Genomic DNA, 23,073 nt, shown 5'->3' on the forward strand with positions numbered 1-23,073 from the left:
AATTGATACATTACTCTATATAAATGTCATTTTCATGACGCATTTGATTTTTTTTAGGCTTCGTCCTGTTTTAATATAATGCATGTTGGCTATTAATTTGCTGTTAAGGTTTGTTTATGGTGCGAGTCGATGGGTTTTTGCAGTGTATGGAGAGGATGACAGCATTCGTATAGAGATGATGGCTGTTCGGTTTGTGACATTAATGTAGTTTTGATGCATTAATAAGTAGTTAAGCGTTATTAATTTTTATGAGGACAGTATTTAAAAGGGACACAGGCTTCTATTTACATTGTTGTGCATTTATTGCCATGGGTTTTACTTTTAATGTTTGCACGCAAACGATGTAAAATTGAATATTCATTCGGTTTTATGTTTTCTAATGCTCATCATTGCACTGTAATGTATTTTGTACAATGTGATAACCTATTTCTTTTTCTTTACATCTGTCTGCACAGGCTTCCTTTGGGAGTTCGAGCCCTGGTAGGCCTCATTTTCAAATTTTTTATGTGTATTATTATTATTATTATTATTATTATTATTAATAAATGTAATTACTAAAGTCAGTCAATACATTTTCCCTTCCCCAGTTGGCTCATTGTCCTCAGAGGATCACGACTTTGATCCAACAGCTGAGATGTTAATTCACGAGTATGACGATGAGAGAACTTTGGAGGAGGAAGAGCTTTTGGACGGAGAGAAGAATTTCAATGCAGAATTGTCAGACCTGGAGAGGGTAACGTGCATTCATAACAATCCACTTTTTTCCCCTCATTAAAAACTGTATGCATTGTGTTCTAATCTCTGGATAATTAGGGCCATATTTCTGCTTTGTAACAAATTTATTTTTTTGAACATGGATAGGAGGGGAACATGCCGATCGAGGAGTTGTTGGCTATGTATCGTTATGAGGCGTCAGTCAGTCTGGGCGGGATCTAGCATGGACAGTTCCTCTGTTGAACTAGCTGATGATCTGCCTGACATGACCCTGGATAAGGTAATTGACATGATTTTGCTTCAGTGCTAGGGGAAATTGTCAAAAAGATGAAATCACTAATGGTGTTCTGTTGCAGGAGGAGATAGCGAAAGATCTCTTGTCAGGAGATTATGAGGAGGAGACCCAGTCCTCTGCCGATGACCTGACCCCTTCTGTTACCTCCCATGAGGCCACAGACTTCTTCCCTAGAACACTCAGATGTGAGGAGACTCATTACACTCTTTTACTAGTACAGTTTACGTGTCTTTATATAATACTAAACTGTCCATCTTTCCTCTGTCACTGTTGGAGGTGTTTATAGTTTAATAATTTTAATTTATTATAAACTTACTCAATATAGAAAACATATTTCCACATTGAAAGTGATAAGTGGTCATAATAATTACGGTTACTTTTTTGCACAGTAAACTTTAACTTTACAGGCAGACTGCAGGGAAAAAACATAATATCTAAAGTAACTGTAATATGACCCCAAAAAGTATGTTTTTGTCCTTTTTAAAGGTATCTGCAAATGTATTTAATGAACTGAATTTTTTTATTTCTTTTTTCTAGCCTTTTGTTTTTATGATTTTGTTTTAGAGTTTGAGGGGGATGTGGTGGTTGTAAGGAGTGTGGGGGGGAGAAAGGTTAGTCTCATTATTCATTCAAATAACTATTTCAATTAGGGCTGGTAAGACAACTCACTGCGTGACGGAGCCTAGAAAACGTAGATAGAATGTCCCTAAAATGTAAGATATGGGGCAAAAATGCCCCTGTTTGAGTTTTTTGTCTCATATTTACATCATATAGGCTAGTTAAGCAATATCACATGAGCAATGTGCTAAGTGCAATATCACACAAGTGCAAATGTGATACTGATCTTATACAACAGTTCAGTAAGTAAGAAGTTAATATTGTGTTATTAGACACAGTGTTGTCTGTTTTGCTCAATTGTGTCAACGAAAATATAAAGACAAAGCAGAACTGTTTGTCTCCGAGCAACACACAGCGGCATTTCATTTCTTAATACACATTTTGAAAGAATTGGGTGAACCATTTGGTGCATTGAACCATTGGCGATAGGTGCGTTGGATTTGAAGCAGCGCTGCATGGACCTGGTGTATAGCATCAAAGTACAGCGAGAGCAATTCAAAAGCATAAAGAGCCATCTACTCTCCATAGCTCTTGTGGTACTTTGATGTCATACACCGAACGATCTGATGGTAATGATCCGCTTCAAGTCGAACAAGCCTAATGATTCAATGGACCATTCATAAAGAACCATTATCTTCACTCCTGAATGAATCAGCCATTTGAACGAATCAAATAAATAAATGACTCGATGACTTAAGTCGAAAGAGATTTATGATTAAATGGTAGATGTTTTAGTTTATTTTTTAGAGTATCATTTGATTAAAGAAATCATTTCATATTTCCATAGTAATAATATTAAAATAAATCAAATAAATTATTAAAGGTATAGTTCACCCACCCAAAAACGACAATTGGGTCATCATTTACTCACCCTCATGGTCCAAAAGAGTATATGTAATAAATTTTCTCAAACAAAATATTTAAAAAATATATACTTTTTGTAATGTCTGTTTGATGCTTTACACAACAGTGACGTTTGGGAGTAATTTCTCAGCCAAATTTGATGTGTGACTAATTCGATTTATTAATTGGCACATCATGTAATTAATTAGATTAAACGTTTTAAGCGCTTACCAGCCCTAATTTTAATATATTTTAAAATGTAGTTTATTCCTGTGATTTTCAGCAGTCTTCAGTGTCACATAATCCTTCAGATATTAAACTAATATGCTGATTTGGTGCCCAAAAACATTCTTCATCTCTTTGAATAGTTGCATCGAAAACAGTGTAACTTTGTTTTTTATAGCATTCTTTGATGACAAACAGCATTTATTTGAAATAGAAATCTTTTGTTTATTAAGAATGTTTTTTCTGTTAGTTTTGATCAATTTAATGCATCCTTGCTAAATAAAATTATTAACTAAAAGAAAAAAAAAGATATCATTATTTAATTAAATTAATACTTAAAGTGAATTATTAATTGTTTTTGCTCTAAAACACAGGAAATAATGGTCGGATCTCAGTATCAAGCAGAAGTTCCAGTGGGGTTTAGCCACTATAATGATGATGAAAAAGGTGAGTTGTATTTAAATTGCTTAGTGTGACCTTTAACTGAAATAATCTGTAATTAACTTTAAAATGATTGCAATAATTGTAAATGACCATTTTAATGTGTGTTGTTTAAAGCGTACGAGGAGGAAGATCAGCTGCTGTGGTGTCCTGACGTGCTGTCAGAGTGTAAAGTGAAAGACTACCTCAGAGAAGCGCTGTCACAGTCTACAGATGACAGTACAGAGGATTCCACATTTGAACACATACGAGATAACGAACAGGTATGTGCTTTCTTAATACTCTCATTAATTAATATAATTAACGTGAAAATCTTTTGCCAATGTGAAAGCTGCTGCTATGGTTTTAATTGCATTTTTTTTATATGACCTCCTTTCTAGGCCTTGTTTGAGCTTTTGAAATGTAATTACAACAGCCGTGAGGCACTGACGCGACACCGCAGTAATGTGAAGACTTTGAAAGGTAGGCTGTTCAGCACATGACCAGCTTGAAATCTTTTGTACCTGTAATGGCATAAATGTTCACTTCTCTTTATCTTGTTTTGATAAGAATCCCCACCGTGGTCAGAGGATGAATGTAGAAACTTTGAACATGCGCTGCAGATTTACGAGAAAAACTTCCATCTTATTCAGAAACACAAGGCAAGTAACACTTCACTTATACACTTCACCTTTATCTTGTTTGTCTTGTGAATCTCTATTCTCATTGCTTTCTTTTTTTCTTTTTCAGGTTCAGACACGGACTGTAGCAGAATGTGTGGCTTTTTATTATATGTGGAAAAAGTCCGAACGTTTTGATTATTTTGCTCAGCAGAACCGATTTGGCAAGAAGAAGTACAGTTGTTACCCGGGTGTGACGTAAGTACTGGGATGTGTAATTATTGGTCCTTGACCTGTGTGTGAATTAAAGTGTTGGGCTCAACTGTGTTGGCTTCCTCTGCAGAGACCTGATGGACAGGCTGGTGGATGAGGCGGAGGGTCTGGCGGTGGACAGCTCGTCATCTGTGTGTTCAGCAGGAGAAGGGGGAAGGATGGAGGCATCGGCAGAGCAACAGCTCGGACTGCTCAACTCCATCACTGCCAGTGACCTCACAGGTGAGCTCAGCTGCCACGGCAGTCTAGATTCATTAAGAAATGATTCTTATGAACCAGGGCTGCATTTCCCAAAAGCGCATCATAAGCCTTGCATTGTCACCAATGGAGCCACGATCAACTTGCTTTTTGGAAACACAGCCCAGTTCTTTTAATGAATTGCTGAAAAACATGAAACATGTTCGGTTTGAATATAGATGGATCCTTAAGAAGTTAAAGGGTTAGTTCACCCAAAAATTAAAATTCTGTCATAAATTACTCACCCTCATGTCGTTCCAAACCTGTAAGACCTCTGCGGATACATTTTTACGTTGTTTACGCTTTGATCTGAACGAAAACAACGTATCTGCGTGTTGCTGCTGTCACAGAACAGCATGCGCTCTTTACGTTCAGTGGGTACTCTCCACAATGGCGCAAGGGTGACGTGGAGACGCGGTTATTTTTGTTTTCTTCATGTACAAAAAGTAATCTCACAGCTTCGTAAAATTACGGTTGAACCCCTGATGTCACATGGATTATTTTACCGATCTTCTTGATACGTTTCTGGACCTTGATCATGTTAATTACATTGCTGTCTATGGGAGGGTCAGAGAGCTCTCAGAATGCATCAAAAATATCTTAATTTCTGTTCTGAAGATGAACGGAGGTCTTGTGGGTTTAGAACGACATGAGGACGAGTAATTAATTTCGATTTCTTCTCGTAATTAAGCATCGCTTCGTTTAACTTTATTTCATCTTAATTTCAATACAAATGTAAACTTTAGGTAGTAAACACTTTTAATGAATATTAGCAAGATTTTCTTTATCCTACATCCCTGTTTTTTGTTTTTGCAGCCATTAGTAACAGTGTAGCAACTGTGTGCAATGGTCCAGGAGACATAAGCTGTTTAGACTCCCCGTACTTCCCCCCTCTGGAGAGTTTACACCGAGGAGCCCTGAACCATGATGATCAGCTCAGCTATGCTACAAATGGAGACAGCGGCTGCCACAACATGCTGGATTCTGGTTTCTACCGATCAGACCTGGGCCAGATCAGCGTGTGCAGCACCAAAGACTGCGAACGGCCCTCCAAGAGGCTCAAGATGGGCCTTTCGGAGTCATTCATCAACGACGTGTCTGTTACTAACCTGGACTTTGAGGGCAGGCGCGCACATCGCATTACAGGAGCCACAATGGCGGTGTCGGTCACAGACTTCAGCAGCATAGGGAACAGTGAAACTAACGGTTTTCTCGGCTCTCATTCACGACACCACCATCACACTGCACTTCAGTCCGACTGACTCTCTTCTGCCATCCAGACACACATTCATCCGCTCACTGACTATTAGTTCTTTTTTAAATTAAAAAAAAAAAATCAATATATATGAATATCCTTTTTGGTAATTTTTTTTTTTTTTTTTTGGTTTGTTTGTTTTTGTAATATGACATCAGTGATGTCTTTATTGTACAGAGCTAAGAAATCTTGATTTCTCAAGAGTTTAAATAGCCATTTATTTTTCTGGTCCTTCAGATATTTAATATCCTTTTTGTCTTCGGTGATACACAGTTAAACCTAAATGCTGGAGCAGAGAGCCGTGGTCTCTTACTGTCCTCATCCCAACCCCTGCATCTTTAACTTTTACTGTCTCACAGTGTTGTCGCTGCCGCCGAAACAGCATCTTTTGTTGTTGATGTTTTAGGATTTTTGATGTATGTGTGTTTGTTTCAAAACTTGGTACATTTTTTCAGTGTTTACACCAACCGAGATAGACTAAGCCTTGGGAAATGTAGCATTTTGTATTTTAGGAAACTGGCTTTTGTAATTGAAAATAGTTCATATTGATGCTTTTTCTCCTATTTTTCCCCCTTTTATATTTTGCTTAATTCTCAAGTAGCATGACTGAAATGAACACAGATTGAATCTTTCTCAACTGCGCACTGTAAAAAAAAATATGTAGATTTTCCAGTCCCCGAGTTTTCTTTTTGCCCAAGATTTGGCACTCAAATAATAATAATAATGTAAGCTTCAATATCATTATATTAGAGATTGGCTCTATAGGGCAGTCTTCTGCACTTGACAGTATTATCATTAGTTGTGTATAAATATTGGACTGTGAGAAGTGATGTTTATGATTCCCTTTTGAGCTTATGAAGCTATTTAAATGCTACTCATTACTATCACAGGTTATTATTATTATTTTTTTTTTTACAAATCATCAGTAACATGCTGGTGCACTAAACTGCAGGCGCTTTAGTACCGATTAAACCAGTGTTATTTTTATTTTCAGCTATGCATTATGTATATTTTGTAGCTGCCAGGGGTACTGAGAACACCTGAATGTTAATTGAGCTAATTGCTAATCACTCTTTACCTCTCTTTATGTTAAGCTCACTGTCTTAAGTTCTTTACCATTTATTGTATATTGTATGCATGAAGCAGATTGGACTCTTGTTGAACCTTTTGACATATTTCAAGCTGATTAATATTAATTGCCAAAAAGCAGTCAGCTTGCCGCACTGTATCAAAACCGATACTGCCTCTGAGTTCGAGTCCTTCCTGCTATTTGCATTTTAAAACAATTTACCATAGAAATAATTTGTATACTAAAAGCCCTGACTTTGATTAGGGCAATGCAGAATGCTGAAAAAATGGTCTTGTTTATGGCAATAATATGTAGATATGTATAGATTGTTGTACTTCTTTGTCTTACAATATTCATAGCTTATTTTCATCTTTGTTTACTGCAGTAAGAGACGTCAAAAAGATGCATGCTGATTTTGTTTTTTTTGAGAGAGCGAGAGATGGAAAATTGTAGAAATGGAAATAATTTATGGACACTCCCATTTAAACCCATTTGTTCATCTCTTTGCTCAGAAGACTGAGGAGGTTCATTTGTTCACCGTGATTCTTACTCCTGATACTTAACGGCTGCTATTAGTAATGTGAAAAGTCTATTTTCTATTGAATGCACTGCAGTTGCAATTATAAGTTGAGTTGAAAGTCTTGTGCATCTACATTGTTAATACATCGAGAAGTACTTGTTAGTAGCATGTTTGGAGCTGCGAATACAGACAGTGTTCAAAATGGATCCGTAGATGCCATTATTCCTTGACGGGGTTAGAAAGCATTACAAAGTGTTTTACTCTGTCAGTTTTTTTGTTTAAAATGTTTTCAGTATCTACATCCAGCAGAGAACTTTATCATGCTCAACATACAACAAATGTAGTACTTGGTGCTCATATAAAAAGTTTTTATTTTCATACTTTTAAGTGTCTGTGCTCCTACTATTATGTATTAGTACTTTTTATAAATGATACAGTGAATTTCAGCTTTACTGAAGTACATTTATCCCCAAATATTTGCAGATTGTTTCAATTTAAAGACAAACTAAAATAACAGAATGTACAGGTTGTTTTGACCTATAGAATTAAACATTTTACAGCTTCAAAATATTGAGAGAAGTTTAGTAAATTGTCCTCAGTGGATTTGGGTGTGTGATTGTGCTTTATATATTTAATTTAGAATTTTAAAAGAATTATTAAATAGAGGTTTTCACAGCGGGTGACTGGTAAAATTTGTGAATAAAACCAACAAATCCTATAAATGTATATCCATATATACAGACAATCATAAGTAATTACAGAATTGTTCAGATATCTCTATTGTTTATAAAATATGTACATATAATTGTATTGCTTTTAGTTTGGTTTTTCATTATTTTGTATTTTTGTTGTACTTTATTAATTGGTGTAAAAAGCTCCAGAAATAAAAGCCCTGGAAACAAATGTGTGGTGAACTGACAATAAGATGACATCCCATTCAAGTATATATATATTGATAATAGGATTGGATACAATTGTGTTGTGTATTTATAATAATATATATATATATATAAATATATAGATATATATAAATACATATATATATATATATATATATATATATATATATAAATAATATATATCAATATTATATATATATATATATAATATATATATATATAATATATATATATATATATATATATATATATATATATATATATATATATATATATATAAATATATATATATATATATATATATATATATATTATATATATATATATATATATATATATATATATAAATGGTTATGGCTAAATAAAGCAAAAAAAAAAAAAAAACCTTGCAACAAGCTTTCAAAAACTTGTAAATATTTTAATTGTTCAGTTTCACAATACTTAGTGATCCATTTTTTTTAGACTGGTAGAATATGCTGGCACCACTGATCTTCATATGTTCTCTATTATAGATCAGTGGCTGCCACTCAGATCAGTGCCTTTCTCTGAATCCAGAACAAATAATGCAATGGACGAGGAAATTCATAAACTCTGTTCATGATGGTCATTAGAGGTGCGCATTTTAATGTAAATACAGAGCACCTAAATAATGAAACAACCAAGCACAGACTTTACAGCTGTCAAATCATATGTATGTACAATAAAACTGTAATTGAATAAGTTTGGTTTTCTGTATAACATATTATCAACTCATCTTATACTGAAAAAAAAAAAAGTCAGGCAACTGATTTTGATAAACAGAATCTGATAGAATGAACCGGACCAGACAACAGTCACTCTGGCCCACCACGCTGAAAGAAAAAAAAAAAAAACTATTATCAGTGGTTTGTCCATGTTTACGTCCATTTTGTTTACTGCTCTTGTCATAATTTTGTCTGTTTGGCTTCAGAACAGTTTTACAGAATATTTAATTAAAAACCCAAAATGTTCTTTACTGTCATTTCAAATGAAAGTAAACACTAACCTGGATGTAGTCCATTTCATCTAACGCAAGGGTTCTTCTGCGATATTTGTGAGGGAGATCTCTAACTACATCAATGCTGTCAGGGGTGCCAGGCAGTCGGCTCACAGGTCCCGGTGGTCTGGGTGGAGGTGATACTGATGCTGATGGGGAGATCTGTGGGAGACTGGCTGCAAGCACCTTCAGTGCCTCTTGTACTGGAAATACAGCACACGGAAAATGTGTTAGTGGTAAGTAGTGGTGAGCCAGCTTTAATGATTGCTACCATGAGTTTTAAAAAAGTATTTGTCTTTACTGCACTTTCTATTATTTTGCATGTTGGAGACTAAAAGTTCTAATGTATTAAACAAATAAAAATAACATACTTCTCAAAATAATGGATTAGCTAAATTCAATAACAGCAACATATGGGCTTGTTACTGACCATTTGGCCTAGGGATGCCCTTCCGATCTGGAAATTTAATTAAAGGTGCATGAGGTCGCACAACCTGCAAGTGAATAAATCTAATGAGAGCAGTAAAACAAAACAGTTGTGCACAAGTGACTTGTCTACAAGGTTTTAAAAAGGTACATTTAAGACTCTCTAACATTTAGTTAAGACCTTAAGATTTTTAAGCCCTTTCCCCAACCCCCAAAGTCTTGTTTTAAGTGAATTTGATCAAAATAAGGATCAAATATCTGCTAGTGAGCTCAGAATTAAAAAAAAAAAAACCTTAAAGGAAAAAGTGTTTTCCCACCCCAATGACAGATATTTGTTCTTGTTTTAATCATAAACCCATGTCATTATGTTCAAATTTTCAGAAAACCAGACTTCATATCTTTATTCTGCATCTCTAGTAATGTTTCTTGATTTAAATACAAGTGGATGTTTGTTTCAGAAACCAAGGCATCATGCTTTATTCTTTTATATCAATATATGCAACATTCAATGCATGACTATGACTTTTTATGACTTTCTGCTCTGATTTAAGATGTTTTAAGGCTTTAAATTTTGGCAAGGTGAATTAAAACTCTTTAAGTATTAATTAACCTGTAGAAACACTGTACGTATGCTTCAGCAACCATAAAAACCTTTTAGAGACTGCATTTTATTGTATTTACTGTACTCAATGCTTAATGTGCTCTTGAGATGACATTGTGGTTTACAGGAAAGAAATATACAGAGAAGATACTTGGTTTGCCCGCAAGGGCATCTGTCAAACCAGGGGAATCAGTGCGTTTTAGTGAAGTAAAAACACTCAAGATAAAAATTACTAAATACTTGGCAGATAAGTGATCATCGTTTCAACAATGCACCCATATGAACGAGATGTCACAACAAAACACTCAGTGTACAAGCAGGAGCGAGTGTTTACCTGCACGACCCGACTGGCAGCTGCCATCTTGCCACTCACTTTGCTTCCCATGACGACATCCGATAACTGCTTCCGGTTCAAACACACAGACAACGCCACAAAGTGAATCTATTAACAACCTGAAGAGGGCGCAGTTGTATTATAACGCAACGCTGCAAAAAAGCAGCGATGAGAAGTCAGAGTCATTTCAGCGAGTCGGTTCTTTTGAACAATTCGTTTAAAAGAACTGATTCAACAATTAACTTGAATTCTTCAGACCGATTCTACAAACCGACTCAACTGATTCACTGAAAAGACTCGACCTAAAATCGTTTCGATCGCTTCTCCTTTTAGACCTGGCAACCAGACGAGGGCATGTAAGGACTATCGTGAAAGGACCATTAATGCTTAAATGTTAATTACAACATTTAATAACTACACTCGTTAATTAATGCTTAAATGTTAACTACAACATTTAATAACTACTCTTGTTGAATGATTAGGCTGTCAATTCATGCACACGTAACGTTACATGCGAATTTATCTAATTAATGAGCTTTGATATCACACATCAATAATACATTACTGCAGCAAACCGCTGGATTAATTTATTATACAATAGCTCATCCTGCTAACATTCATCACAAGTGGTTCTGCCTTTAAAATAACGCTACATTTCAAATCTAGAATATAGAGCCACGCTTCATAATAAGCACAATAAACATACAGTCTTACCAACAAGACGCTATCTAGTATTGTATTTTAACCTTATTTTCCCATGTTGACCTCCGAAACACACTAAACACTGTGCTGATAGTGGCCTGTGACGGCCAGCCTTATATTTCTGCTCATGCTTAGATGCAGGTGGGCGGGGTTTCGTGGATCACCGTGGTTACGTGACAGTCACGTGACGCAAACGTTTCCGGTCAGAGCTGTATCCTTTCTAGCCAGATTCATCACCCATGTGCGTAGGATATACAGTAGGTGGCGGTAATACTCCGAAGGAGTGAACGGCCATTGAACAAAAAGAAGAAGAAGAAGACTGGTTTGAAGTTGGGCGGCTTGGAGGCTTGCTTAAGTAATATTAGTAAACAAAAGCGGCAACAGAAAGAACGAGAAGTGACGATAAGTGAAACGGAAAGTTGTTTAAATACGCTTACTTTGTTGGTGTAGTTTTTTTTTATCCTTATGCGGTTATTGCAAACAACTGGGAAGTCAAAGGAATTCATTGGTTATTCGGTGCGGGAGAACATTGGACATATTCAAAGCTCATTTGACAGACATTATCGATCATCCCTAATCGATCCCTCTATTGTTATAAGTTATCTATTATGTATAAATAAAATCTATATACGCTTTATATCTAGGGTCTCTAAAACCTTCAATCGAAATTTGAATAGGATTCGTGGTGTTTTTATTTCTGCACAGAAATACAAAGATGAGTCTCAGTAATCATGATGAACCCTCTTCAGATGTTGATCCAGCTGCAGTGAACAACAGTGTGCGTGATACAACATCAGCTTCTGACGGGGTGACACCCACACGCTTATTAAAGTGATTTTCCTTTATTTGTATCTTCTTGCACCGATGCGTATAGCACTCTATACACAATATGTAATAGATAAGTATAACTATACTCGGTCTGTTTTTTTCTCTCCTCAAGATGAAAGAAATAATGGAAAATCAGTGTTTTGAAATGAATGTTAAAGTCAGCATGGGTAAGCTTAAATTTAGGCTTGAATAAACGACACTTATATTGACCACTAATAATTAACTTAATGCTAATTGTATTGTTTGTTTCTAAGGAAAACACAAAGAGTCGTGTGAAGCTGATGCTGACCTGTAAGTGTGTTTGAATTTATGAATATGTATGTTTGTACATATACAATATGTTACAAAATAACCTGACGTTCATATATTTAAAACTGTGTAGATCCAAGTATGAAAGTAAAATAGAGCAGGCAAGACTCTCATATTTCAACAAAACGCTGGTATTGAACAGGTAAAGATGCTGTGGTATCACATCATTTTTTAATTTTTTTATTCTTATTTATTTTGCAATCCAATGTCCAGCTGTGTCCTGTGTTTGTTTTTGTGTAGAATGCAGATTTGGAATGTCATCACTGGAAAGATGATTCAGAATGATGCAGATGCTGAGTGAGTGAATACTCGTTTAAATACGTCTGATCTTTGTAGTCTGATATTCAGTTATCCTAACTGTAATATTTTTCATTGTACAGGGTACTTAAAGATCTGACTCATCAGAACACTAAACTCTGTGAAAAGACCATGAAAATTTTAAAGGTGGGACATTCCCTGCTCTGCTATATGGTTTAGAAAGAGCATTGTCATTTTATGAATAATTCAATATCTAAATGATTTTATGGCCATATAATACTTAATTGCTGATCTTTTTTTCCAGGAAACACGAGAGCTTCAGGACCAGATCACAGATATCCAGAAGGAAAGACTTGGTACTTACTATTTTTAATGAAGCATTTTCTGCTGGGAATTTGCAGTTTTGTAGAAAACAATCTCATTCGTGTTTTCCTAGACCTAAAAGGACAAATTAAGAAGAAAATGCAGGAGATAAATGAGTTGAAACAGGTGAAGGAGAACCAGGGAGAAGTTCAACAGAGAGCCAAGGAAAGAGCAGAGGCGGTGCTACAGAAATACCAGAAGGTCACCACCATTTTACAAAATGTGTTGCGGGTATGTGGCTTCTCAATGTTTGCTTGTGTACATATTCAAATTTAATATACCTTGCTGTCTATTTATTTAGAAACACTGCATTTTGAACCACTTTGTCATAAAAATCTTGCTTTCAGGGAATGATACTGGCCAGTAAAGTCAGCTGGAGGGATGATCCTAAATTAAGGGACATTGCAATGGGATTAGAAAACATTACCAACTAAAGACCTGTTTGAACACAGTTCTCCAATTAATGTATATACTTTACCTGTAAATGTGCTCACTGTTACCATGCATATTCGAGCTTGTTGTAACAGCTCATTTTAGAATGTTTTAGCATTCTGAATGTGAGATAAATGAACTGATTTTACCAATGAATTTACTTTTTAAAATAAAGTTCAGACTCATCCTGTAATAAAGGTTTATATATAACCACATTCATTACCAGTTTTACTTCTGTAATGCCATGCATTTGAGCGAAACAGGTTCTTTACAAGTACAATGGCCAATTCCACTCAGAATCAAGCCAGACCTGAATGCCTAAATGGCTAGTTTGAAAAAAGTCTCTGTTTTTGGAATAACGTGTGCTGATGAATCATTCACAATAACACCAAGAATGTGCAAGAAAAGTTTGGATTTTGATGACATGGTAACTAGTAGACAACTGGACAAAACAGTCTTTTACAAAGTATTTTATTTTCCAGTCACTTTAAGTGAAAAGTTTTAATACAGACATAAAAAATACAGACGTGATTTAATAAAGTTCTAGCAGTAGGAAAGGTAAACTGTATCATATTTTCACCACCTGTCCTGCTATACATGGGCTCACTCTCTTCCCCTCCACCAGCACAGGGTTTGGCTGAATGAGTAACCTTCCGTAAGTCCCGCCCACCTGTCCTTTAGTGAGCCGACCAGGATTGACACACACACAGCCAATCACATCCTGAGAAATAATGCAAAATTAGTTTTCCAGTCAGAATTGAAATAACCTTTTATCTGACATGGTATCAACGTGTCTGAAAATGTGCGTGATTTACCTTGATGAAATACCGCAGTTCAGAAGGAACGATAAGAATATCAGGTGTGAGGTTCATTTGGCCGAATTGCTGAAACTTGTCATAATCCATGTTGACTTCCTCCGCAGGAGGATGAAGAGGATAGTAGCTAAAAGAACAATGAAATCAAATCTCAGGAATAGCAGAGAAGAGCACAGGCAAACCACATTTGACTACTAATCAAACATGAGGTCATTTCATTTTAAAGATGAAAAATGAATATGCTCTACTAACCTTCTCTGGGTCAACATGTGTTTCATGATCCGCGAGAAACGTTCTGTGCCTGTGCCACTGCAAAAACCGTAATTATACAATAAATCAGTGCTTGTGCTCACTCAATCCACTCAACAAATGAAATAATGTAAATTCACATGTCAGTTTTAGGTTGTTTCGTGAAATAATTACTAGCTGGTTCATTAGCAGTACCTGCTGATCTCTTCAGCTCCCATATGAAACACAATGTCTGTAGAGGTCAGGCCAAATGTCACATTACCAATGAGAAGCGTGCAGGGGTCAGGAGCTAACGTCACTCGCTAAGGGTGGAAAATGTATATTGGACAACAAGAGTAGACAGAAACGGTTTAATTATTCATTGTAAGCATTAAGACATTAAATTTCTAATTAAGTTTGCCCTGAATCACACAAAGATAAGATATTAATCACCAGCACTTAAAAATAAAGAAGACGGCCAATTAGATTCAAAGCATTTAGCTAATCATCTCACCGCTGAATCATCTTTGCTGAGGTTGGTCAGGCTGAAGGGTGGCTGAGGATAAATGTAATGATGATGGACATCCCTCTGTGACGGCACAAACACTAACCTGCATCCCGACCTTTAATAAAAGAATGCATGCAATATAAACAGATGTACATTGTGAGCACTTCCTAAAGACGCAAAGAAATAAATTATATACACACCCTTTGGTTCCTTCTACTATGCTGTCCACACATCTCTTGAAGATGTTTTCAAATGTTTCTGTTACCTGGTTTTTCTGTTGAAATGGTTGAACATCAAATTATTGTGGCCATGATGAAAAATGTTAATACAGTAATTTCAAAAACACACAAAACTTGGTTTACCTCAATCTGCTCATGTTTGGAATCAACAAAAGGTCCAAACTACAAGAAAAATAAATAGTTAATTACTAGTCAAAAATTTCAGATTTAAGAAATTGTAATAAAATGTCCCTAAAAGCAGTCATTCTCTTATGATAAAGAGATAAATATACCTACCAGAATGCACACGTCAGGACGATCTTTATTGATGATAGTAATGAGGTCAATCAGAGGGTCATAGGTCAGACTTTCAGAAGGGGTGTACGGTCCACAAGCCATCATGACCATCACAGGCTCAGACACTGAAAATTTGTGTCATGAAGGATTTAATATGAGTATTGATCTCAACTTGTAATCTTGTAATTGTATTTTTTAGTACTTTTTATCTTTTTTTATCTTAATACATTTCTTGTTTTGCTTCAGAAGGACAGTAAAAAGGCAGGGGAATACCCTGGTGGAGAAACAAATCACAGAATAAATATGACTCACAATTTAACAAAGTCTAACTTAAGCCAAACAGGTTTAATTTAAAAAGTGCCAATCGCGAGAGATACCTCATATAGTTTGGTAGCAACAAACTTCTCCCCAGAGGGATTCATACCTTCCATCACAACAACCTACAGAAGAGAATAATACAATGTTGCTAATATAGAGAATAATACATGCCAAACACATTGCATAATTAAAGATAGGGAAAAAATACATCCCCGGATACATAATGTTTGTCAAATGAAAAACAAAAGTGAATTACTAATAATTCTGGTTCCTGAAAATTATATGTAATATAAAAATATTACTTAGTAATCAGATAAATACAAACATAGAAGAAAAACTATGCATCAAATAGTAGGTGTGTATCTCACCTGTCCAGGAAAAAGTGAGAACTCTTTGAGCTCAGACAGATTCACAGGCACCAGTCTGCCCCCCTGCTCCTGTCCGGCCTCCAGCAGCACAGATTGGGCGTTGAGCTTCCCGTTACTGTCACAACACACTTGCCCCAGCACTGTGATGCTATCCTACAAGAAAATGAAATCACATCTAGTTAAAATGGATACCCACAAACTTTTGCAGACAGATATTTTCCTTTTTATCACTTCAAAAATAGAATTATTTAACCTCTTTTCTTTATAATGTTCACGATAATGTCTGTGCTTGTACCTGAACAGGTAACGAAACTGGAGAGAATTCCTCTATGTTAAAATGACTTCGCAATTCCTCTCCGAGTTCTTCAATCTTTTCAGTCAAAACTATAAACAACATAAAGAACATATAAAAATATCAAAAAAGAGAATCTGTATGTTTCATGCAACACAAACACAAATCTACATCCTGCCATGCAGGTAGAACAGTTACAGTACTTTTGGAAGGATCCACATCCAATATGACATTGCATGGCCTTACCGTCCCGCACATCTCTCAGTCTCTGGAACATGTATTTGTAGCTGCTGATGAGTGAATTCTCTCCTTCTTCTAGCAACTCAACCCTCACAGCGCTCCATCCTTTACCCGTCCAGCGAGGACCCTGCACTGCCCCAAACGACGAAACCACCTCTCCTCGTCCACTACGCATGCCGTATTTTTGAGAAGGGGTTGCACTACACAAACACACAACACATCTTAATGTTTATACATTAAATTGATTATATCATCTGGAAGGTTACCATGCTTATTATTCCACACTGTCTTTAAGGTAATTTTTGGAAGGTTAGGTTATGGTTGCATTGGTGATTTTTCCTCAAAGACTTCACATATTCAAATCTGAATAAAAGTCTGATGATTTTATTACCTTGATGAAAAGCTGGCAGGTGACAGCAGTAGACTGGGACTGGCGAGTCGGGCCACACCTCTCTTGGACTGAGGATGTTCTGGAGTGGTCAGCGCTCGCTTCTGAGAGCCCTGCAGTCACACAGAGATAGGAATACATTTTGTGCTTTCTTACCAATCCAGTTTCCAAGAAAGAAAATTTCAATATAATGAAAATGGCAGCATTTAAGCAGATCAAATAAACAGCTGGGTTTACTTTTAAGAGCTGAGCTATACAAGATTTTCTATCTGTCCATCTACATTTCCATCAAGTGTCCCATATTAATCCGTCTCCAATTGTTCTTACTTTGGCAGGTGTTGAATAGGAATCTAACAAGCTCTCCTCTTCCTCTTCTGCTCGGATTCTGTGCAACTATGCTAAGAAAATTACTTTGAGCAGAGCATTTATAATAAAAAAAAAATACCTGAACATTTCATCAAATTCAACCCAGTGATGGTTTGAGCGATAAGGATACAGTTCCTGGATAGAGTTTATGTCTCTTGTCTTGTTAAACTGGATTCCCTTTGATGAGCCTTTAGGCTTTTTCTTCTTGTTCAGTATCTGTAAGGAGTACAAAAACAATACACAAAATAAGCCGGGAAACACAGGGTTTCTCATTCATTAAGGCATCTCTGGAGATCTTAGAGTATCTGTGTCGCAGTTATCACGTTTTGCACACTAATACTTACTTCATGTTCAAACTGGTCCAGATTCTCAAGAGTGAGAGGCAGCTGCTCTCTACTGGAGCTGAAAGCAAACCACTCACACACAATCTCTTCCCCCCCGAGCCTGTGACACAAACACTGCTCCAACACTACAAGAGACAATTATTACAGCATGTGACCATTGTAAGAGTGCAATGTAATATATATTGTATTGTGTGTGTGTGACCCTCTCTGTGAAATCCAGGTTCAATATCTAATGAGATAACAAGCATCAAAGTTTGATTTCAACCATTCATTTCACTATAAATTCAATCTTTGACATGGTCTTACTCAGTCAATATTAAATAACGGTTACATTTTCACAATAAATCACAAAAAAATTGCTGGGTTTTCACAGCCAGGGTCACACACACACACACACACGCACACACACACACACACACACACAAACAAACATACACACACACATTTATATATTCTTCTTTTCTTATTTTATATTACATATATTCACTAAATTCGTATTTATAATACTATATTAACAAAAAAAAAAAAAACTTGACGTACATTTATCCACAGTGTCATTGTTGAATGCGATGTTGAAAGTGTCCAGTTCACACTTGATGTCCTCTGCAGTGACTGATGCCATTGTTATTGTGTCCTCTGATGTTCAAATATGAAGAATCTGTAACTTAAGAACAGAAGCAAGAAGATGCATACCGTTACATGTTCCTAATAACAGATTTCATCAGTCGCAATTGTATCAAAGAGAAATATTAGAGTCCAGCTAAATAAAACACTGAACTGGCGCTAAACACAATAACTTGACAACCGATTTTGCTTTCTAACGTTAAATACAATTTTATTCGGCGGAAGATAAAGCTCTAAATAAGAAACTTATCTTGAACACAGATTATATAGTAATATGAAATATTACCTTCTATATTAACATCAAATATTCAGCTGTCATATTCCTCCTCAATCTTTGCCGCGAAAAAGAAGCCGCAAAACAGCACTGAAAGGTCATTTCCGGTTCCGCCACGCGTCCTCCGCGACGCCAGAGGGCGCTTGAGGCCGTCGACTGATTTCCATCCGATCAGCTGAGAGAAACCAAAGGAACTAAAACTGCACGTGTTTATGAAACAGTAAACGTGTACACACAGTTGTACTGTAAATTTCAGAATTTGGAATCTCAAACATAACTTATCAAAATGCCGAAGGTCAAAGCTGAGAAAAAATCTCGACAACACCAGGAGGTGAAGAGTCAAGGTAGGTTACGTTCATGTTTTGTACTGTGTATGCTATATGTCTAGGAAAATGAAGCCTGTATTTCGGACCATAAATAATGTTTTTTTTTGTTGTTGTTGTTGTTGTTGTGACATTATGACGTTTAAACATCCAATGCTTATTGATCTGTTTCAGGAATTATGTTCAATACTGGTATTGGTCAGCATATTTTAAAAAACCCATTGGTTGTCAACGGCATCATAGAGAAGGTCGGTAATGTGGATTTTGAAATTTTCTGTCAAAATTTTCGTTTATTATTTCTGGCAAGTCATCTTTCTGCTAAAGAAAGTAACAGCTTTCTGTATGTGTGACCACATTGTAACAGCACAACACAATCTGTGTGTTGATTTAACACAAAAGTGTCTTTGCAGGCAGCATTACGGCCCACAGATGTGGTTCTGGAAGTTGGTCCTGGAACTGGTAACATGACTGTCAAACTTCTGGAGAAAGCCAAGAAAGTAAATGTTACATTAAATGTTTATTGTTGGATTTTCAGTAGCTATGTATATTTTTTATTATTATGATTCACATGATTACTTCATTTACTATAATTCAAAGGTGGTTGCATGTGAGTTGGATACCAGGCTTGTTGCTGAGCTTCAAAAACGAGTCCAGTGCACGTGAGTGTTTTTCATACACATTCATTACCACTGTTGTCAAGATCTCAGCATCAGTTTGACTGAAAAATCTGTTTTCAATGCAGTCCAATGCAAAACAAGCTTCAGATCCTCATAGGAGACGTCCTCAAGACAGAGCTCCCCTTTTTTGATATCTGCGTGGCTAACTTGCCATATCAGGTATTGGTTCAGAGATTTGTTTCTCCTTTTACTGTAGATCTGTCTTCAGAGTTACTGATAACACTCCTCGAGGTCCTATTTAATAGTTAATGTTAGTTAATGCATTAACTAACATTCAGCAATACATTTGTTTCTGTATTTATTACATTTTTTAGCATTAGTTATTAAAACAACTGTTCATTTTTTATTGTTTTTTTGTTTGTTTTTTAGCTCAGGTCCAATAGATAATATTAACAGATTTGATTTTTAATAATGTGCCGTATTTGTAAATGTTGAAGTATTTGTCATGTTAATGTACAGTAGTTAACAAATGTAACCTCACTGTAAAGTGTTAACAAATCACTAGTATTCACTTTTTTTTTCTTTTCTAGATATCATCACCTTTCGTGTTCAAGCTGTTACTTCACAGGCCGTTTTTTAGGTAAGAAATCAGAGAAACTGTTTTTCAGGCTGGTTCTGTAAACGTGAATGTAGAATAGAGTAAACAAACTACTGTTTCACTCTTTAAATTGAAAGATGCTGCCATCATATTGAGCATTATGATTTCTTCCAGTGTTTTCTTTGTAAGAGTGGCTCATTTTCTCCCCATTATACTGTTTATAACTTTATGAAACCAGTTTAAACCCACTGCATTGCAATGGAAAATAATAATGAAAAGTTAGATCAATTTGAGTTGAGTTTTGTATTTATTTTGTCTGTAGGTGTGCTGTGCTGATGTTTCAGAGGGAATTTGCCATGCGGTTGGTGGCTAAACCTGGAGACAAGCTATACTGCAGGCTGTCCATCAACACACAGCTCCTAGCCCGTGTGGACCACCTCATGAAGGTTGGTGCCTGTTCAGAGTCATTTAATGCATTCTCATTATAATTCATATGTAAAATTTTACACTAAAATGTTATGCTTATGAAGGTGGGGAAGAATAATTTCAGACCACCTCCAAAAGTAGAGTCCAGCGTGGTGAGGATAGAGCCCAAAAATCCTCCACCGCCTATAAACTTCCAGGTAAGTGTCCTTAATTAAAGTGTGTATACTGACTTTTCAGTTATTGAAAATAATATAGTCTTGTATTTCCACATTTATAGGAATGGGATGGTCTTGTCAGAATTGCATTTGTCCGAAAGAACAAAACACTCAGTGCTGCCTTCAAGTAAGACATCCCTAAATGGTATTTTGCTGAGCGATCAATAGTAATCAATTTAAGAAGCTGGCGAGTCATGATATGGAAATGACCTTTTTTTTTTTTTTTTTTTTTGGTTGAACAGTTATTGGAGAAGAACTACAGAATCCATTGCTCTGTGCACAACATAGTGAGTCTGCTTCACTTTGACGCTTTAAATATACTTGACTTGAGACACCATTATATGCTTTTGTGGGTCTTAAGAAGTCTTAATTCATCCTTGCACAAATTTAGGCAGAAAATCCTAAATTAATAGTCATGACATTAAATGTCGCATACATTGCAACAAAAAAAAAAAAACAGTCTTCCTTAGCATTTATGTTTTGTTGTAAAGTACAAATACAGCCTTAAACTAGTTTCATTTAATTGAGATGCTAAATGAACATAATTGAAGTCTGTTTTCTGAGAAATTGAACAAAATGAAGTGTTTGAGTAAAACACAAACAAATGTGACCCCCCCCCCCCTTTGAATTAAGTAGATTTTTTTTTGAGTCCATTTGCAGATATTTTGTCTTGTTTTAATCTTTAACTCACTTTATTTTGAGCAATTTCTCAGAAAGCAAGACATGTTATCTTACTTCTTGATTTAAGATTTAGATGTTTGCACAGGAAAACAATACAAAAATTCTGAGTAAGAACCAATTTTGAAGGTAGAGTAAAAGTTATTCACATATTATCTTTACTTTTGCATTTAGAGAACATGCTGACATGTTGTTCCCTTTAATTTATTCCTTTAATTTTCTTTAATTGGTTTAAAAAAGTTACCCTCTTAAAGCCTGCAGAAACCCTTTCATTAAAATACATTTCCAAATTGTATTGCAGGAAATACAACAGGATTTCAACATTGCTCAGAAAATTGAAAGCATCCTTCAAGAGTCGAAGTTTAGTGACAAGAGGGCACGTTCCATGGATATAGATGATTTCATGGTGTAAGTATGCTGCACTTTGCTTCATAAAAATACTTTTTATTGTTTGTTTTTTTGAGGGGTGTTCGTTAAGTATCTTTTCTGCATCCATATTTTATGGTAGGCTTCTTCATGCATTCAACTCCGCTGGGATACACTTCTCCTAAGACTTAAGAAACAGTGAACAGCTACTAGGCTGACAGGAAGTGATGTCACAATCTTCTCCTATTTTGTTGATGCTATGTGAAGAAATTAATGATAATTCTTTTCAATGGACATGCAATGGGACAACTAATCACTCAGGCTGGAAATGTTGTGTGCCTTTACGAACTTCATTCAGAGTTAAAACTTGTTACTGTTTTAGGAGGTTTTGAAGAGGACATCTTGGGGTTTTGTAACTTATTTTTATGTACTCACTCTGCAGTTGTGAGTACACTAGTTTACTCTTCATGTAACTGAGGTTGTCATAAAGAATTTTAAATTTCATCCCCATCAGTCTCAGCACTGCACACACACACACACACACACACACACACACACACACACACACACTGTGTACTGCTCAATACTGAACTGTCAAACTGAGAAATTATAAACTGCTAACACTTCACAATAAGGTTCAGTTGGTTAACTTTAATGTATGTATCAGGTGTCATGAACTAATTGATAGCATTTTTACAGCTTTATGTTAATTTATAAATATATTAATTGTTAATTTTGTAAACTTGGATTAGTGTATATATAAAAATTAACCTAAGTTAATAAATGCTGTAAAAGTATTATTCATTATTTGTCCATGCTAGCTATTGCATTAATGTTAAAAACTTGGAACTTATTATCAAGTGTTACCTAGAAATTTTTATTAATATTCTACCAACTGTTAAGGTAATAAGGTTACTGGCATGTAATCTTTGTGTAAATATAATGGCTTATTATGTAATAGGGGATTGAACTATTCTCGGATTCATTGAAGGCATGTTTCTTAGTAAGGCTTAGATGTACAAGGTCAATAAACCATTGAAAAAGTATTGTGTTGAAACTTAAGTATTAAAAATCGAGAACAGGATCTGCATATAAATGTTTCGACTTTAAAAGAAACTTGAGAAAACGTTTGTTTTGTTGCTCACACACCCTGTGTGAGACTTGTCAGTAGTGTGTTGCTATTATAAATCACTTTGAACTGTTCAAAGACACTCAACAGCTTTAAATTGTTGTGCTGTCAGTGAAGCCGCGTTTCAGATCCTCCTTCTGTTTTGATGCAGGAGGAAAGTGAAAGTTGGAAATCTGAACTTGAGA

At 35.7% G+C, this 23,073-nt stretch overlaps 3 protein-coding genes and 2 pseudogenes across 11 annotated transcripts; 3 read left to right on the forward strand and 2 right to left on the reverse strand.

Annotated features, from left to right (window-relative positions):
• The first annotated feature begins 861 nt into the window (after window positions 1-861).
• LOC109082877 lies at window positions 862-8,042 on the forward strand (annotated as a pseudogene).
• Window positions 8,043-8,385: 343 nt separating this feature from the next.
• On the reverse strand, window positions 8,386-11,232 carry mrps36 (mitochondrial ribosomal protein S36). Of its 4 annotated transcripts, none has more exons than XM_042729615.1 (5): window positions 11,079-11,232; window positions 10,365-10,483; window positions 9,434-9,497; window positions 9,013-9,206; window positions 8,386-8,839 (listed from the first exon to the last, which is right to left on the reverse strand). In XM_042729615.1, exons 2-5 carry the CDS (start codon window positions 10,413-10,415, stop codon window positions 8,822-8,824), a joined length of 327 nt encoding a protein of 108 aa, XP_042585549.1. In that variant the 5' UTR covers window positions 10,416-10,483; window positions 11,079-11,232; the 3' UTR covers window positions 8,386-8,821. The 4 variants fall into 4 exon arrangements, with proteins under 4 accessions (XP_042585549.1, XP_042585548.1, XP_042585547.1 ...); XM_042729614.1 differs by having other exon boundaries at window positions 10,365-10,433; window positions 11,079-11,216; XM_042729613.1 differs by having other exon boundaries at window positions 10,365-10,430; window positions 11,079-11,214.
• Window positions 11,233-11,351: 119 nt separating this feature from the next.
• Window positions 11,352-13,469, forward strand: LOC109082874 (centromere protein H-like). Of its 6 annotated transcripts, none has more exons than XM_042729612.1 (9): window positions 11,687-11,885; window positions 11,994-12,061; window positions 12,149-12,185; window positions 12,277-12,345; window positions 12,444-12,500; window positions 12,584-12,647; window positions 12,766-12,817; window positions 12,898-13,055; window positions 13,172-13,469. In XM_042729612.1, exons 1-9 carry the CDS (start codon window positions 11,782-11,784, stop codon window positions 13,256-13,258), a joined length of 696 nt encoding a protein of 231 aa, XP_042585546.1. In that variant the 5' UTR covers window positions 11,687-11,781; the 3' UTR covers window positions 13,259-13,469. The 6 variants fall into 6 exon arrangements, with proteins under 6 accessions (XP_042585541.1, XP_042585544.1, XP_042585542.1 ...); XM_042729609.1 differs by having other exon boundaries at window positions 11,765-11,897; window positions 12,007-12,061; window positions 12,417-12,500; XM_042729611.1 differs by having other exon boundaries at window positions 11,765-11,897; window positions 12,007-12,061.
• Window positions 13,470-13,713: 244 nt separating this feature from the next.
• Window positions 13,714-18,697, reverse strand: LOC109082873 (DNA polymerase alpha subunit B-like). The gene is given in 19 exon segments (XM_042729617.1): window positions 13,714-13,977; window positions 14,072-14,198; window positions 14,324-14,380; window positions 14,516-14,622; window positions 14,814-14,922; window positions 15,008-15,081; window positions 15,170-15,208; window positions 15,323-15,439; window positions 15,525-15,596; window positions 15,700-15,762; window positions 16,009-16,161; window positions 16,304-16,392; window positions 16,547-16,740; window positions 16,932-17,041; window positions 17,256-17,313; window positions 17,425-17,510; window positions 17,639-17,763; window positions 18,179-18,302; window positions 18,549-18,697. Coding segments are annotated over 18 exon segments (1,815 nt in total). The 5' UTR covers window positions 18,261-18,302; window positions 18,549-18,697; the 3' UTR covers window positions 13,714-13,824.
• Window positions 18,698-18,738: 41 nt separating this feature from the next.
• LOC109054304 lies at window positions 18,739-22,843 on the forward strand (annotated as a pseudogene).
• The last annotated feature ends 230 nt before the right edge of the window (window positions 22,844-23,073 follow it).

The sequence above is a fragment of the Cyprinus carpio genome, chromosome B8 (genome assembly GCF_018340385.1).
Source record: "Cyprinus carpio isolate SPL01 chromosome B8, ASM1834038v1, whole genome shotgun sequence".
Lineage (NCBI taxonomy): Eukaryota > Metazoa > Chordata > Actinopteri > Cypriniformes > Cyprinidae > Cyprinus > Cyprinus carpio.

What these genes read in the sequence shown, in the direction of transcription:
- mrps36 (XM_042729615.1), bottom strand. Translation starts at nt 10,415, where the DNA reads ATGGGAAGCAAAGTGAGTGGCAAGATGGCAGCTGCCAGTCGGGTCGTG. An exon ending in CTGCCAGTCGGGTCGTGCAG is followed by an intron (nt 9,498 to 10,364) that starts GTAAACACTCGC and finishes ATTCACTTGCAG; the next exon opens with GTTGTGCGACCTCATGCACC. An exon ending in GGGCATCCCTAGGCCAAATG is followed by an intron (nt 9,207 to 9,433) that starts GTCAGTAACAAG and finishes CTGTATTTCCAG; the next exon opens with TACAAGAGGCACTGAAGGTG.
- LOC109082874 (XM_042729612.1), top strand. Translation starts at nt 11,782, where the DNA reads ATGAGTCTCAGTAATCATGATGAACCCTCTTCAGATGTTGATCCAGCT. An exon ending in TCTGACGGGGTGACACCCAC is followed by an intron (nt 11,886 to 11,993) that starts ACGCTTATTAAA and finishes CGGTCTGTTTTT; the next exon opens with TTCTCTCCTCAAGATGAAAG. An exon ending in TTTTACAAAATGTGTTGCGG is followed by an intron (nt 13,056 to 13,171) that starts GTATGTGGCTTC and finishes TCTTGCTTTCAG; the next exon opens with GGAATGATACTGGCCAGTAA.